The sequence below is a fragment of the Urtica dioica genome, chromosome 12, assembly GCF_054948205.1.
Source record: "Urtica dioica subsp. dioica isolate 48M chromosome 12, U.dioica_male_clone48M_v1_H2, whole genome shotgun sequence".
Lineage (NCBI taxonomy): Eukaryota > Viridiplantae > Streptophyta > Magnoliopsida > Rosales > Urticaceae > Urtica > Urtica dioica.
Genome location: NC_142767.1, coordinates 20,254,011 through 20,272,183, shown reverse-complemented (window position 1 = coordinate 20,272,183; position 18,173 = coordinate 20,254,011). Strand labels below are relative to the sequence as shown.

The following is an 18,173-nucleotide window of genomic DNA, read 5'->3' as shown; positions in this document are numbered from 1 at the left end:
TTCCTCCAAATGCTTTGTCTCGCGTATCTAACTATGAGTTCGAATCACCGAAATTAAGAATGATAAAAAAAAAATATTAATTTATTTCTTATTCGCACAGGAGCATATAATTATTTGATCGAGTGTTACAAAAACTATTGTTACGATATATTTTAATAACGATTTTTTTTAGATGGCGATAACATTTCTTTCCCCAAATTTGAAATACATGTTTATTTTTCAGTTAATTTTGCTATTTATGTCAATCTTATTACGTATTTTGCAATGATTTGAATTCCATAAATAAAAACAAACGGTAGACTATTGTATTTTCTACGCAAACTAAAAAAATAACCTCAATGCTTAATTGTACCATGAAATAGAACAACATAGTCTTGTTCAGTTACATTAGTGAACAAAAGAGTTAGTCCAAAATAAAATTCAACACTATGGCCGATTGGTTGTGTTCTCCCAATACGTTTTCTTCCACAACTCTACTTGCTCATAGGTCTCTGTCTTCATGCGAAGATCAGAAAATAAAGATGAAGGGCTGAACGGTGAAGGCATTGAACACGGCTCACTATCTGATGGACTTGTCACCATCGATTCAACCATGAAATCCTTGTTCAAACCTCGAGCTGCGCAAGCCATGGACTCGGAACAAAACTCGACTGCCTTTTCCGGTATCACGGGCACAAATTTCATGAGCTTGGAGTATTCATTCAAGATATGAAACATGTAGTCATACACATAGTCCATTTTCACCTCGTCCCTAATGAAACTGCTCGATGCCTTTCCCATTGCTTGCGCCTAAAGAAATGGTTATAAGTTGGTTATAAGATGGTTAAATTTACATAAAGATAGAAAGAGAGTTTATTTACATTGAAGAGTTGAACATAATAATAAAAGAATAAATAGAGAACGCAATGAATGCCTAAAAGACTAAACTGCCCTTAAATAATATATAGCTAATAAAATTAATAATGATATTGAGCTTTCATTGTGATTTGTTAGTTTTTATTATTACCTCTTTCTTGTGAGCGTTTCCCCAATCTACTGCGAACTTGATGGATCGACACTTGTCATTTTCCTTAATAGGCCAATAATGTTTCAAGGGTTTCAAACTTCTCGTGAAGAAATCATAGAAGCGCGGTTTCACTAGCAAAGTCGGAGAATCGCAAGCGAGAATGTACTTCTCGCTAACTGACCACGCATTTCCTTCGATGTAGATCTTATACCTGCACAAAAATTTACTCGTTATTCGTTGGTAAAAATAATTATCACGAGGAAATTAAAAGGTTAGCTGAGTAGGTAGAGGTTCACTACTTGTGGGTGCATTGGTTCGCCAAATTGGAATTTTTAAACCCCGCCTTAGTTTCCCGACGCCAATCCTACAACAACAAGACAAATTGAGGTGAGTGTCACGCAAGGTTTAAGAGTCATCTTAATTGAATTTAATAACAAATATAGCGAGACAATATGAGTTATGAGACCTGACGGTAAAGACGAGCGTTCCAATCTTGTTTTGGGGAAACATTGCATCTCATAAGATCTTTTCTTGTGGGTGCAACAGTAGGGTTTCCTTTCCAATAAGCATAAGGCTCTCTCTTGCTCCATTTCATCTTTTTGTTTCCTTTACTCAGCTCCTTCATCAACGGCACCCATGGCTTTATGTTTATCTCTGGCCTGTATTAGAGTTATAATCAATTATATTTTCATTTTTATAAGCATTGTAATTTTTTTTTATTATAGATTTTGTTGTTGTGATGACGTTGTGCTGTTTTAGAGATATTATGATACATGGTAACGACATAGCTACACTTCACAGATTCAGTTTTTGTATTTGTGATTTATAATCGTCGTTGTTTAAATTTTGAGGATTATTGATATTAATATTGGCCAAAGATCATACAAGGTACCTATTTATAAAATTTTGTGACGATAAATAAATTAATATAATCGGTGTTTGATTAATTGATAAGATTTATATGAATTTTGTGATGGATTTGAATGTATTTATGCATATAAATCAACAGTAGAGATTATGGACAAAGAAATGAGTTATCAAAGATCTTTTATGATAAAATATGTATAACATAAGGAAAATTGTATGTACTTACATCGAAGCGGACAGTTGTTTTTATATAGATGATTTCCATATATACATTTAATTCCTGAAACCATCCTATATCTAAGTTTCTGAAACTAAAAGCTGTTTGAAATTTTTTTTTAAACAAATATCCATTCTCATGGAAAAATTATTAAAAAAAAAAAAATTCAAATTAAGGAAAAATTGAGTAAGTCTAGATAACGATATCTTACCAGCCCCAAAACGACCAATCAGGAAACACAATGTCAATGGTGTAGTCGTCCGCACAGTAGTGAAACAGCGGAGGCAGTGACGTGGCATTAAGACCCGTAAAGGCCTTAGGGTTGACCAATGGCCAGTCACCGCAATTAAACATGAGCTCCAAATCGGGGACTCTCCCGGGGTACCACCGTAACAACTGTAGGATCCCCCACACCGTAAAAACGTCCCTCGTTTGGAACGCCTTTCGGAAGGTCTCCACGTAAGCCTTTCCCTTCACAACGACCAGTCTAAAGTCAGCGGAACGCCCAGCCCGGTCAACCATCTCCCTCGTGATGCCCGTCTGGGCCCACGGCCTGAGGTCCTCGTGGATCCAACGGAAGTACTCTGGACACGTGGTGGAAGATGAACGGCTAGGATCTCCCGTTGGGCGTGTCGTTGGGTAGTTTGAAGGGCATTTTCGCGTGGGGTCGTAAGCAGAGCAATTCAGTGGGATCTCGATTTTTTTTTCTCGGGGTTTTGTGGAGAATTTGGAGAGAGTAAAATCTGTTATGTCCTGAAATGTACGTGGACAAATTCAAAGTCAACATACAATAATTATTTTTTTTAAAATCTTAAATCATTGATTATTCTATTTCATGTACGTCATTGTATTAACCTGACGTGATAATACCCCAAAAAAAAAATTTGTTCGTAGTTTTGGAGAGTGATATTTATGTAGCGCAAACTAAAACAAGTGTCCTTTTGAGACTTTTATTTTTGTTATCCTAAACTATCATATTTGACTATTTTTTTTTGCAAAAATATGAAAAAAAAAAATTATTTATTTCTTCAATCAAATGCAAGCAACGAACTTCCTTCATAAAAACATAACTAATATCTAATTAAATAATCAAATTCTTACGCTATGTACTTGTATTTCACTGACATGCATGTCTCAAGATGCATAGTTTCCAGATTCTATACTAAATACAATGAAAGTAGACATTGTAATACAATTCGCTATTTAATAATATTTATATTGGCATTCAATATTTGTTATAAATAGGCATTGTATTTCGACTTTCTACATATATGTATATATATGAGCATTCTATTTCTAATTAAAACTGGACGTAATAATGATATTTTGCTTTTCAAAAATGCATTTAATAGTCCTTTATCAATTACAATGTCTATAATTAAATGTTATTCATATTAACTTCGAAATGAAATTAATCACACATAATATTCTCGGTTAAACCCATTAATTTCGGTTAATTGGTCTGCAAATAATATCGGTTAAGTTTATTAAAATTCAAGATCTACTAAATCAAATCATTTAAAAAGATCCTTCAAATTCTACTTTGTTTGATTTCAATGCTAACAATTAACCGCTGACCGAAATTAATGCTCAACAATTAACTTAGGTTAACCGAATTTTCTCCTTTAATCATTGATAATACCCCCAAAAAAAAAATGTTCGTAGTTTTGGAGAGTGACATTTATTTAGCGCAAACTAAAACAATTGTCCTTTTGAGACTTTTATTTTTGTTATCCTAAACTATCATATTTGACTATTTTTTTTGCAAAAATATGAAGAAAAAAAAAATTTATTTATTTCTTCAATCAAATGCAAGCAACGAACTTCCTTCATAAAAACATAATTAATATCTAATTAAATAATCAAATTCGTACGCTATGTACTTGTATTTCACTGACATGCATGTCTCAAGATGCATAGTTTCCAGATTCTATAAGCACAAGGTTTCAGGTTTTCGTTCCTATTTTCTGGCGCCAAACACGTCCTCATTAAAAGGAAACTAAAGAAAGAAAACGTTAACCGACGATTACGGCTTTGTTTCTATATCGTTAAGTAACAAGACAAATTTCCTCTCTTCTGGATTTCATAAAATAGATAAAATAAAAAATAAAAAAACATACAGTCGTATTAAGCAGGCGCGTGGAAGCAAACGCGCCGACGAAGAGCAGGATCCAGAACACATATATTGCCGGTTTATTTGACGATGATTCAACGATCGCTTCTCTGAAATTACTCCAATACCTTAACGCCGTCTCTCTCATTCTTTGTCTCAGCTCTTTTATTTATTTATTCGTTGTCAGAAAGAGTGACGTCGGAGTCGGAGATTCTGACTGCCCGAGGGGTATGATTGGTATTTAACTGGGTGACTCCTTTTGAAGCTCTATGTGAAGAAAAGCTTTGAATTATGTTTCTCAGACTGATAGTTCAACGTTGTGTAGCTGAGATTTTTCTTGAGAGAACTATTGAAAATTGAAATGAATTAGTAAAAAATTTAAGTATAGTTTATAGTTGACTAAGACAGGATTTTGTAATAATGGATTTTTATAGAGTATGATCACGAATTTGTAGAGAGAAAGAAAAACTCGGAGTCGGAGAGATATGTGAAGAAGAATTACATATGGGTTCACCTTATGACTTGAATTTCTGAGAGAGGGAGAGAGACAGTGAAGAAGAATTACATATTAGAATCAATCTTTCAATGGTTTACTTATGACTAGTATTTGCACCTATATATAAAATGTTTAGAGAGTTAATATATAGTTTAAGAGACAACTTACTCAAACAACTATTGAATAATGATCCTGGCAATTTTATATAGAAAACTTATGTACGATTCAATTACTTGATTAATCGGTGTTGTGGCTTGTTTTTAGGTCAAATTTCAACCTCTACCTAACTATATGTATGATAAATGATTAATTTATGCTTTAATTGACCGAAGTGTCAAATAAATGTACCACTTATAACCCAACTAAGAAACTTTGGTTGCATTCGGCTCCTTTTCGACCACAAAATATGTTTGAGGTCTCCACCTGTCTCGAGAACTTGTATAAAAATCACTTCAAGATCGATAATTGTATGGACCCGATATAGATCCTCTAAATGAGATCAACCATAAACACCAATATAAATAAATTCATTAAACAATAAAATATTGTTTTAAGCAGATCTATTCCTCGAACAATCGAGTAATGAATGAGTCAGTAACACTTTAAAGTAGCCAAACCGATCCTCGCCCATCGTCTAATAAAGATCAAAATCTAATAACTTAAGAGAAATTTTTCTCAAGGATACCATTGGTCTCAAAGTCTTGCCATTAGTATTCATTTGAGCAATGTGCTTTGACTTAGGCAAACCACCTTAACCATTATCAATTTTGCAAGTACCTAGCCGATACTAATTAGTTTCACCTCTTATCTCTCTAGATAATATTGTTATTCTCGAATTTCAAGTAACAATATATAGCATTAGAACGAGGACTTAAACGTCCAATTATGATACTAATCCTTTGTCACACGAACTATATAATTATTCATCTTTCTTCTTTGTTCGGTAAGGATGATTAGTTCTGGAAAATCTCCTCAAAATAAAGAACAAATATTCATATCCGCGAACGCACAAAAGCTGACATGTGATTTTCGGCCCATAGTCGGTGAACTCAAGTGCCAAGTTGTCCTACCATAGGCTCAACGACTCATTTCGTGGCGGTTAGACATAACTCCATTCAAGAGCATCGCCACTACAACTACAATCAACATCTTACTAGCATAGCATCCAATAATGTAAGCATCAATCTCACTGGTCCACTTTGCTCCAAAAAAAAAATAGACCCACATGCTTCCCTGTAGAGATCCTCATCTACCAGCAGAGCAACATCCCACGAAGAAGGTATGCAGCGCGCCAAAGAAGGTCTGAAAAAGATGTCATCCGACTTGCAACTCTTGAGACCAAGCCACACAACTCGACCATATCTCAGGCCATTGATAATAAGATAGCCGCCACATTAGGGAGAAATTAGTTGATATGAGCACTTTCATGCAAACCAATGTCAACCGCTGCCTCGAGCTTTAATGCAATGAATCGCAAGTGGTTAGTTGTTGCACCTAGTCTAATCGTCGTCTTAAGTGACATCATAAAAAATGGCATGGATGGACGACGGCTCTAGGGAGAGGAGGAAAGAGGTTCCCTTTAATTGATATACCATAGTTGACCGTGTTAGGGAGGATCGCACTCTCCTATCTAGGGGCATACGTATCAATCTCGACTTCGAGGAATAAACCTATTCTATTATTTTTTTCAACGAGGAGTGGAGCTAGGGAATACTCAAGAAGACAACGAGCGACATTGATTCAGTTGTGCTCGACGCATATGATTTGATACTCAAATGGATCACTTTATGATATTTTTTTCAAATGAAAATGGCATATTACCCGGAAAAATAAGGTAAGATTAGGTAGGCCAGACAATTAAAATTACATAATAATAATTTTATAAAATGAAACAAGTTAGGGAAAGAAGCATGAAGCCAAGTTTCCAAAGTTCCCCAAAAAAATTGTAAAATCTACCAAAATCCGTAGAAATATAGGGACCACAAAGGCAAATGCTCTAAAATTAAAACATTATATGTAACAAGTGGCACAAAAACAAATTGCATGATATGAAGGAGAAAATTTACTAATATAATATTATAAATCCATAGAGCAAACAGATATTAACAAAAAACAAAAACAAAATTTTGAAATTCACGTAAGCCGTGAGAAATGTATAGTTTGACCGAGCAAGCTAAAAACAAAACAAGTATACGCGAACGTGATAGTGTGTTTGGGTGCAGATGACGTTTCAAAATGGATTGACTTTTCTTATTTCGAGAAACCATTTCGTACTTCATGTTTTTCCGGTGGCCATGCAGATCTCAAGATAGAATTGTGAAGCTGAGAGATTAAGTTAATATATAGTTTTGTGACTTTCGTAACTTTACTTCAAGTAGACATCTATTACATAAAATACATACAAGACGTTGTGAAAAGCAACCACATTTTGTTTTCAACTGGTGCCGGGTTCTTTTATTTTCTAATGGCTACTTATGCAACGTCTTAATTGAAAAGGTTTAAGAAAATATCGAGGACAAAAGGAACACAAATAATTAATTATTGTTGAAATAGAATATTCGTTTTTAATTTCTTTCTGTTCAAAATTGCGAGAAAACAATCATTATAATTATTTGTAGAATTTAATTTTATTATCTAGTAATTAATACGCTATATATTCTTTAATATCTAGATTGAAATAAGTAAATATGCTCAAGTACGAACAAAGCTTTTTTTTTTAAGGTAAGTATGAGAAAAGCTTTATTATTAGTTTCTTTCTATATATACTTAACTTGTGTAAACAGACATATTAGTAAGATAATTTGAACTGATGACCTATCGCATTGGATGTTTGGCTCTGTAAGAAGGATCTTGGCACTCAAAGAAACTGTTGGAGGTTAAGTGCTAATTACTGTCTTAAAAACAGTGTTAGATTGTTTCATGGTCAAAACTTTATGCCCGAGCATTTTGGTCCAACTTAATTTAAAATGAAATTATATCTTATTGTTAAATTTATTATTTCATATATACATTACGATGTAAAATTAAAAGGGAAAATGACATGATTACCGCGTTTGAGGATCATAATTCTAAAAATACCGACAAACTTTTTGAATTTAGAAAGTACAAATTTCACTCATATGTACGATGATTTCTCCATTTTACTATTGAAAAAAAGTTCCAAAAATTATAGTATAAGAAGTTGAAAAAAAATATAAATAATTAAAAAAAAAACATTGATGAAAATATACGGGGAAAAAATAAATAAACAAATAACTATTTTTCTAATGATTTGATTAAAATAGTATTCTTGGAATTAAAGTTAAGAATATACATTTTAAATACTTTGTTTAACATAAAACTGGGAAATTACGTAACTATCACGTAGACACATAATTTTCTAAATACCTCACGTTTGATACTATTTAATACCCTTCAAATTATACTCAATACTTACCACATAAACAGAAACTCACTTTCTTAGGCAAAGCCAAATGTTTGAAGTACGGACATGATAGAAAATGCGTGGGAAATGAGGTATCCTAATTAGGAATAAAAAAAGGATAATAAGTTTCGAAAATGAGGTAACCAGTTCAAAAAATGTATTTAAACTCTATGACGAAGAAGGCCCAACTAATCCCATTCCAAGGGACTCCAGGCCCAAGACAAGGACTACCTTAACAACTGTAGGATCACCCACACCAGCGCGGCATATGCGATATTTCCTCTCGGGCCCACATAGACACGTGGCAGTCGGCTGGACTCGGTGGCGCTGTCGTGGCTTTCGCGCAGGGGTGGAGTCGGGTTCCTGTGCGGCGGCCGTACTCAGTGGACTCGCAGTCCTGTGACTGTATTGGATGTGTCGGAATGCGTTACCTTTGGTCGTTAAAGAGAGATTCGTTCCGTTGCGATTTACAGTCTCTGAAAAGCGTGACACGACAAAACAGATACGGAACGGAAGTAAATTTAAATCATTTATGATCGATAATAAAAGAGGAATATTATTATACTTTCTTGCGTTTCTTTTTTTCGGAATGGAAGGAATTATTATTGGCAACGGTGTCACGTTGGATTTTAAATCTTTAATAGTGCACTTTTATTCGATCCGGCTTAGAAATAAAAAAATTAAAAAAACAGCGTAGACAAACGACAATGCTAAACACTCGCTTGTAACATTGTCGTTAAAATTATTTGTATCTCTTAAAGACCAAATAATTTAACGAATCTATCTTTTCCGGTAGTGAAATAAGCAAGTACTATGATTGTGTTTTCCAATAAGCGAACACTGCACGTAATAACACTATAGATGACAAAATAATCAAGTAATATTTTCCCTCAATCTTTTTTCTTTTCGATAAAAAACTAAAAATAACAAAATTCAAGTAATATTTTCCCTCAAAATTAAAGAGACCAAACACACAAAAAAAGAAAGTTGTGTATATCAATGTTCAACTATTGTCTAGCTTTAGCTTTATGTCAATCTTTAACAAAGCTCTTGCAGGCGCTTTTCAAGAGAATATATATATATATATATATATATATATATATATATATATATATATATATATGTGTGTGTGTGTGTGTGTGTGTGTGTGTGTGTGTGTGTGTTTGTTTCTCAATGCTTCGAATCTTAAAATATTCCAAGGGTACGTAAGAGTGTGTGTATTTGTAATGCACTATATGATATATCTCATTGATCAAATATATATGCATGGTCCCCCGTGTTCTTTACGATGGGAAATAAACCGGAACTAAATTCAAAGTTTGGAGATAACCAATCATAAATTAATTAGCGTTATGGATATACTATTATATATATATATATATATATATATATATATATATATATATATATATATATATATATGTGAATATGTGATACGCCAAACAGTAATAGAAGTTATTATTTTTGGTGAATAAAAAATATTCTCCATGTATTTGATATGAACCTCGTGAGTGACAAATAATACAATATTATGTTTAATATTGTAAAAATGAAGTGATATTTTAGTAGGGTAAGTTATTAGAGTAAGTCAACATATATAAGTTTGACATCTGATCTAATCTAAGTACTTTCAAATATTAATTACAACAGAGAAAGGTTAAGACAATTTGAAATAAGAGGCAATTAGCTCAATAACCTACTTTTTTTTTAAAAAAATAGTCAAAGTTTCATTTAACTAAAAAAATAGTCTACCCGAAGTAATTAATTAATTAACTGATTAAGTTAATTTAATTTACTTCGAAAAATAACCCATCAAATTTAAGTAAATTAAATTAACTAATAAGTAGACTATTTTTTTAATAATAAAATTCTTACTCATGTGACAATCGGACAAGCTCCTTAAACCGTAGCAACATAAATAGCGCCACCACTATGTTGACCAATCAGAGACAGATAAACATAATATAAAGAAGAGTAGTATATAACCTATAGTCTGACTCTGATGTATTTGTATATATATAATATATGTTACCACTTTGATACTATATAGCCAGCTCTTTGGTCTTACAACTGTTCATTAATTTTCTGTTTCTTCTTCTTTTTATTATTTTTCCTGGCAGAGCATATTCAGTGTTGAAAGCTTAAAATATTGCAAAAGCGTGACAAGAACTTTTTTTTCCTCCTGCTAGAAAGTGCATGATCAAGAACAGGAAAAACAAAAAAGCAAGCTCAAAGTCAGACTCAGTTTGTAAATTGGGCATCATCACTCGGAAAAGAGTGCCTCAAAACAGTTAAACTGGTTATATTCTAATCAATGGGGGTCCTAGTAAATATAATAATGTCTCAAATTGCGTCAAAAATAAGGTTTATTCCAAGTTAAAAGTTTCAAAATTTTAAAAATTATATGCATTTTGATCAAAATACCTTTAAAGACCACATAAAACAACCCTACACTCAATAATATTTACTCCCTCTTACTTTAAGTTTCAGATTTTTGGGGAGATTTTATAAAGTTTTTTTCTCATTGGTAAGTTTCATAGTTTTTTTTTTACATGCTTATTAATATGTGTTTTTTTGTAAAAAATTTCATTGAAAAACTAACTTTTTCGGTTTGCTAATGAGTTACAGCAGAGGGCTGATTGTATTAAGGGTATTCTATAGAAATTAAACTTTTGGCACTAATCAACTAAAATAAATTGAGTTTCATGCAATATTGGACATATAGTTTATGAAATTGTGTAATAATAATTAATATATTAAACATCGACAAGAGAGGAACTATAGGGAGATGGGTTTTGCACTATAATCAAAGTGTGTTATACTGTCATGGTTTAATGAGTACATGCATGTTCTACAGTCATACACACTAAACATGTAACGTATTTTCTTTGTTAGTTAATTATTTCAGGAGGAGCGTGGCGTGGCCAAATGCGACATATTGTGGGAAATAATTTTGTAATTAAAAAGAGGTGTCCAAGGAGATAATTAGGTTTTAGTGTTGGGTTGGGCACACGAAAGTTACGCTTTCCAATTCCACGCGTGACCTCTCTCTCTCTCTCTCTCGTATTTCAAAACAGAAACCTTTTTATCTCTTTTCAGCCCAATGCTCATTGTATATATATACATCCTCTTGGCTCCGAAGCTTATAACGGTTAAGTAAAAGACCAACTATCTAGTTCTAGTTTTCTTCGGTGGTTGTATTCTTATAAACTGTATTTGAGAAGCAATGTCTGTAAGTCTTCATTCTCTTCACTTGTACAACAATATCATTTACAAGATGATGACTATATTTATATATATATGATAACATATATATATATATTTGGAAATGAGATTCTGATAATGTTGAGGTGTTTCAGATGGTAGAAGTGAGAGTCCCAAACCTTGACTGTGAAGGATGCGCTTCGAAGTTGAGGAAAACTCTTCTAAAGCTCAAAGGTGTGTAGTTTTGTGACAAATCACTTTTTTCTTTTTCTTTTTGAGGGAGAGCCAAATCTCTATATGTTCATTATTTGCCAGATATTCCATGTTGCTTTAGTGTAGTAAAGTTCGTTTCATGATTTCTCTCTCAATGGATGTTTACCCTTTGCCAAAGTGCCACCTTTCTTAACGTGCGTTGAGTTTTGTGTATAGAACCTTTAGTGGGAATTACCCAAGCATCCTCATTTTAATTTTTTTTTTCTTTTTAGAGTATCATGTTTCTTATTTTTAATCTGGATATAGCTTATTGTTTTAGTTTCTTCTTGTTGTTTACACTTTTGTTAGACTATTTTTTACTTTTTATTTACAGATCATTCATTTAAATTTTTAGTTGTTACAGTTTCATTACCAATATCGGCAAAATCATCTAAAAGTAATCAAAATGAGGTATTCATGGAATCACCATCTTCAAATATGATATTTATTGAACTTCCCTGCACTTAAACAGTCCACTGTTTCATCAATCCACGGCCCACGTATGAGCTTTAAGTACTCAAATATAAGCCTTGGTATGAGGAAGAAAATTCACGTGACGTAAAATCTCTGTAGGAAATTAGAATAATATTTGTGATTTTTTTGTAAATTTGGAAAGTATAATTTTTTTCTAAAGTATAATTGTTTTGTAAGTACGTGAGGTCCTTGACATTGAGTAGCTTAATAGTGTTTTGAGATCCTTTATTAATAATATTGTTATATATAATTTTTTTTTATATTGTACTGTTACACACGCAAAGCATCACTAGACTTCTATTAGAGTAGGAGTTAGGTCCTTCAAAGGTACGGTTAAGAAGCCTAATTCTTGGCCCAATTAGGTTTACATTAGCTAATACTCTATTGTCTATTCAACACTTAATTTCAGCTAGGAGAGACAAATTAAGATATTCATTTTCTTTTCTTTTTTGGTCCCATTTTATGATATTAAATTATATATATTATGAGACTTCGCCAATTTTATATATTATATATTCTACTTATGTCATAATTTAATGGAAGAGAGACATGTTATAATGATTTTAAACTTGTTGAACTTATGTTTCTTATTTTATTTTATTTTTTCTAGGGGCAGAAGAGGTAGAAGTAGAAATGGAGTCACAAAAGATAACGGTACGAGGGTACGCTTTGGAAGAGAAGAAGGTGCTAAAGGCGATAAAGCGAGCGGGAAAAGCAGCAGAACCGTGGCCATTCCCGGGACACTCTCACTTTTCGTCGTTCTACAAATACCCGAACCACATTGTGAATCACTACTACGACGCTTACAAAAACGTCACAACCAACGGCGTTCACTCTTTCTTCCACACACCGGCTGTTTATTCTCGTGCCGTTGCGTCTGACGAGGCTATAGCCTCTATCTTTAGCGACGACAATCCCCATGCTTGCACAATTATGTAATGATTCATTAATTAGTTAAGTTGTTAATTAAACTATATTTTGTTTATGTTGTCTTTGTTTGAAATTTGAATCTTGATCATTTTCTAGAAGACCTAATGTCTTTAGTTGATTTGAAAAAAGTGAAACCAAGGTCATAAAAATTTGTAATGTGTCATATATGTGCCTAACGTTTCATTTTATTCAACAATTTTTTTTTTTTTCTAATCGTTCCACGTGTATCACTTATCAGTTTTGTCTACATGCTTTAGACTTGTAAGTTGTATCTACTTCAAGAATAATTGTCTAGTTTTATTTTTTTTTTAATGATAAACCACTTCAATGTCTAGTTTTATAAAATAGTAGCTAAGCCAAATAAATATTTGATTTGTAATTGGTTGGAGCTTGGAATACTATACATATAAAATTAGCAGCGTTTAAAGAGTCAGCATATTATTATAGGGACCCCGGGTTTCATGCGCTGTGGGTGAAGTTGATCCCGGTTCTTGCTATAGGGACCTAAAGCAAAGGCTTTAGCCCACTAATAAAAAAAAGGCCCATTTTTTTTTACTCACTTTGACTTCTTTTTACACGAATAATAGCAATATAATAATCATAATAATGCAATAATAATTAGCGATGCTGCCAAATTTACATAAACAACTAGTAAAAAGAAGCCATCATGCACTAGCCCACATCTGAACACCAATTCTTCATCAAAATGATTCCTTATTGTGTAGGAGAAAAAAAGTTGCTAACTGTTTCTATTATTGTTTAATAGAATAATTACCATTATCATAAATAAATAAAATTGTTTTAGATTTATATTATTATTTAATAAAATCATTATCATTATCATCATATATAAAATTCAAATTGTACATGCTTCAATTTTTTTGGGTTAAAATGTATCATATATTTTGAAATTCGCTTTAGGCCTCCAAATGTGTCTAGCCGGCCATCAAGATATTGTATTTACAATACATACTACCATATTTATGCTCTTTCATCAATATATAAACAATTTTAACAAATTATTTTTTAATTCGAGTTGTTAGTGTTATTGGATGTGTTTGGGGTTGATTTAATATAAACGTGTTTTTAACTTTTTCTTTTTTTTTTAACAATCTTAACTGTATTTTCTTAGTCAATAATAATATTTTAGTCCAAAGAGTTACATTTTCTAACACCAACACTATTGAGTAAATACCAATATTATTTCATGTCTTATAACATGAGTCGTGCTTTTTCAAATTTCTTGTTATTTTTTTGTTATGGAAATAGCATCATCTATAGATCTAAATTAAGAGACTGCATGTTGGTATACATGCAAGTATAAAATCTTCTAGTTTTCAACTTTCTACAAGTTTAGTTTCTAAGAAATTACCATGCAATTTATCTTTATATCGTCAAGTATAACATGTATCCTCCGAGCCGATCCTGGCTCTACAGTTCCTTTTAGTGAGTTGCGTGGTTGAGTCCTTTTCGCCTATTCCGACTCGTCAGAGTGTGTTATGTCTCTTAGAAGTTCTATTGACCCTTTTTTTTCTTTTTATTTGTCTGTTTTCTTGACAATTAAACACCACGTACGAGATCATAGAACGGCTGAAAATAACAGGCTAAGGTTTGGATTAAGATGTGTTGTATTTTACATTCAAAATAAAAGTTTCCCTTGCACAAAGGAGTACAATCTTCACTTCGTGACATCTATTCAGTTATTAATTTAGGAGAGTGTTTTTCATTTTCAGTCTCAACTTTAGGTTGTATAGCTGAATTTTCTATATTTTCATATACTTATTCATACTCTCTCTCCATTGCTTGTATTGATATATTCTCTACCATCTTCTTTAGATTCCATACCATGAATGCAGGCCTATAACTTGTCAGACAAACTAACAAATAATTTAGGTTGTCAAATATAAACTTTAAATTTCTTAGGTAATATATTTCATTATAAGGTTTAATAATTTTATAAAAATAGCTACACTTACATGATCATTGAAGACTATTTGAGCTACTAAAAAATAACTACACTTACATGATCATTGAAGACCTATTTGAGCTACTAAAAAATAAATTTTAATTAAATAAACAAATACCTAATATATATGAAATGCATGTGATTAAGAATCTTGGTTCTTAGAGGAAAGTCATGCCCATGTGTGCGTGTGAGGTGATATTAAAATTGGAAAATGATACATATATTGTTTTAGTGAAATATCGAGTTTAACTTTTGATTTTAAAAAATGTCGAGTTTATATCTTATATTTAATTAAAATGTTGAAATTATACCCTAAAATAGATAGCAGTGTCACGAATATTCATTTTGTTGACTTTTTATTAATGTTGACTCTGATATAAGAAAAACGAACCAAACTCCAAACCAGTACTCCAACCCCCAAATTCCATATTTTGAAATAAAAAATAGTCTTAAATAAAAATAGACTAATAAAACGCATATCTCCCATGAGATGGCTTCCTTCCATGTTTGAGTCGCAACTCTGAGTTCTGGATTTGATGCTCGAATTAGTGATTTTGATGACGATCGATTGTCGATTTTTACCCTTTTCACCTGTCGTATTGTCCATAATTCAGTGATTGTTGTTTATGTTTTTTTTTTTTACTTTTTAAAATAAATTATATATAGGGCACGAATGAATAAGGGTAAAATGGAATTTACATAAAAATATTAGAGACAAAATCAATGAAAAGTCAATAAAACGAAGATTCGTGGCACTGTTATTTGTTTTAGGATATAATTTTTCCATTTTGATTAAACACAAAGTACTAACTCGACATTTTTTATAACTAAAAATTAAACTCGATATTTTTTAAAACTAAAAATTAAATTCGACATTTCACTAAAATAAAAGGTATATATGTCATTTTCTCTATTGAAATCTTGATATACTATTTCTCATGATTTGCAATTTATTTTATAGGTGTGAAATCTAAAATAAAAAAAATAAATAAATAAATAAAAATAAAAATAAAAATAAAATAAGCCTTCCGTTATTATAGAATGGAAGAGAATCTTGAAAAAGATGAAGCCATCGCCTTCGTTTTCTTTTCGATCTTGATGGCTTAGCCCAACTTGGCCACACCAAAAAGCCACCGACTTTATACTTCTTAGCAAAATAAATAAAGTTGACTATCCCCACTTAAAGTTAAAACAACCATAATGGAAATAAGTTATATTCTTTACCCATGAGTTCAATTAAAATCATCTGGGCCACGAAATCTGCTTTACTAAGCTAAATTGGCATTGATAAGGATTAAAATCAATGCAACATATTAATCTGTATTTTTTTTAAAATCAATAATATCATATGACGAGTTATAGATCAATTCATCATAAAATAATTACAACTACTTGATCTACCCCGCCAATATAAAGCCACAATCCACCATGAATAGATCTATTTTCTATTTACTAGTGAATAATTACAACTGCTTGATCTATTTATATTTCTGTATAAACCAATGCATTGTGGAAGGATGATTAGAATATCTTCTGTGAAGATTAAATAACAATTAAGTTCGTGGGCTATGTTATCCGATTGCTTGGATTATTTACCAATCAATATTCTCGATTTAAGTGTCTTATATGGGCTTCACAATTGACCTTTAATCCTACTTGAGGGCTAATTAGGCCTTCAAAATATATGTTCGAAATCTGTATTTTTCAGTTACTCAACTTTCTTCTAATGAAAATTTTGAGCTTTTAATTATAAATTAAAACAAAATTACATTTATACAAAGGTATATGGTTACACTAATAGTTATAGATTTAGGGTACGAAAATAACTTTATTTGTTTGATTTCGAATTTTTGTAATCTATTCTCGAATGTGTCAAATATATAACACTATTTGCCGAATATATTTGGTACATATCTTTTAAATTTATTTCTTATAATATTTATCTAATTATAAATATAATGAATATAAACTCAGCATTAACTACTATTGTATTAAACAATTAATTGTCAGTAAAAGAAAGAGGGAATGGGATCTGAGCAAAAAAAAAAAAGGAGATCATAGAGCCCCAAAGCAATGATATTAATGAAAGACAACAACAAAAAAAAAAAAAAAAAAAAAAAACCTTGCTACGTGTCAAGTAGGAAAGAAGACGAAACGTTTCAGTTGATTTAAGGATCCATCGCTTCCTCAAAAAAAAAAAAAAAAAATAAGATCCATTTGTTGAATGAATTTACCCACACGTAATAAAGTTGTTTCCGTCACCCTGATAGATATATAAATAATAAACCAAATTAACAAAAATCAAAATAATAAAGTGCAATTTCTTTTCCTCACATCTCAATATCATTCTCTTCTTTAAGAAACAACACAACTCCATTGTCTCTCTCTCTCTCTCTCTCTCTCTCTCTCTCTGCTTTCCTTCTTGAGATGGCTCAGGTAATAACCAATAACTCATCCCTCTACTTCTGCATGATCTCTTCTGATTCATATTTCTTTTACTATTTAGATCTCCTAAATCATATTTATTAATTAAACACTGTTTTGTTTATTATTGCAGAAAGTGGTGTTGAAGGTCATGACCATGACTGATGACAAAACCAAGCAGAAAGCTATGGAAGCTGCAGCTGATATTTATGGTACTATATATATATATATATATATATATATTTATTATCAAATTGAGGAATAAATGTTAATTAAATGATATATAATTACAGGAGTGGATTCAATAGCAGCAGATGTGAAAGAGCAGAAGCTAACAGTGATAGGGCAAATGGACACGGTGGCAGTGGTGAAAAAGCTGAAGAAAGTAGGCAAAGTTGACATCATATCTGTTGGCCCAGCAAAAGAAGAGAAAAAAGAAGAGAAGAAAGAGGAAAAGAAAGAAGAAAAGAAAGAGGAAAAGCCTGCTGAGCCCAAGAAGGAAGAAAAAAAGGACGACAAAAAATAATCATAATAATAATAATTCAATTTCATCAGATTTCCCGTTCATCTCCTCATTTTCTCCTTTGCAAATGTAAATTACAACATAGATGCAAATACAATGATCGGTCGGTGATAATAACGATGATAAATAATTTCTCTTTTTTTTAGTAGGGTTTTTTTTTGTACTTTATTTGTGCCATGTAATGCAAATGTCAATTTTGTAAGATGGGAGAGATGCCAATTTTTTTGGCTTGATATTATTATGGAATTTATATTAAATAAACAGAATGTTGTTGGCA

General features: G+C 31.7%; 3 protein-coding genes across 3 annotated transcripts; 2 read left to right on the top strand and 1 right to left on the bottom strand.

Moving 5' to 3' along the window:
* Positions 1 to 279: 279 nt before the first annotated feature.
* On the bottom strand, positions 280 to 4,784 carry LOC149380112 (uncharacterized). The gene is made up of 6 exons (XM_089602995.1): positions 4,211 to 4,784; positions 2,302 to 2,843; positions 1,473 to 1,665; positions 1,306 to 1,370; positions 1,007 to 1,217; positions 280 to 789 (listed from the first exon to the last, which is right to left on the bottom strand). The coding sequence occupies exons 1-6, from the start codon at positions 4,349 to 4,351 to the stop codon at positions 427 to 429; spliced, it is 1,515 nt and encodes a 504-aa protein (XP_089459121.1). The 5' UTR covers positions 4,352 to 4,784; the 3' UTR covers positions 280 to 426.
* Positions 4,785 to 11,225: 6,441 nt separating this feature from the next.
* Positions 11,226 to 13,189, top strand: LOC149380111 (Heavy metal transport/detoxification superfamily protein). The gene is made up of 3 exons (XM_089603501.1): positions 11,226 to 11,355; positions 11,483 to 11,561; positions 12,664 to 13,189. Exons 1-3 carry the CDS (start codon positions 11,350 to 11,352, stop codon positions 12,990 to 12,992), a joined length of 414 nt encoding a protein of 137 aa, XP_089459627.1. The 5' UTR covers positions 11,226 to 11,349; the 3' UTR covers positions 12,993 to 13,189.
* Positions 13,190 to 17,246: 4,057 nt separating this feature from the next.
* Positions 17,247 to 18,173, top strand: LOC149380110 (Copper transport protein family). The gene is made up of 3 exons (XM_089604367.1): positions 17,247 to 17,385; positions 17,507 to 17,585; positions 17,667 to 18,173. The coding sequence occupies exons 1-3, from the start codon at positions 17,377 to 17,379 to the stop codon at positions 17,897 to 17,899; spliced, it is 321 nt and encodes a 106-aa protein (XP_089460493.1). The 5' UTR covers positions 17,247 to 17,376; the 3' UTR covers positions 17,900 to 18,173.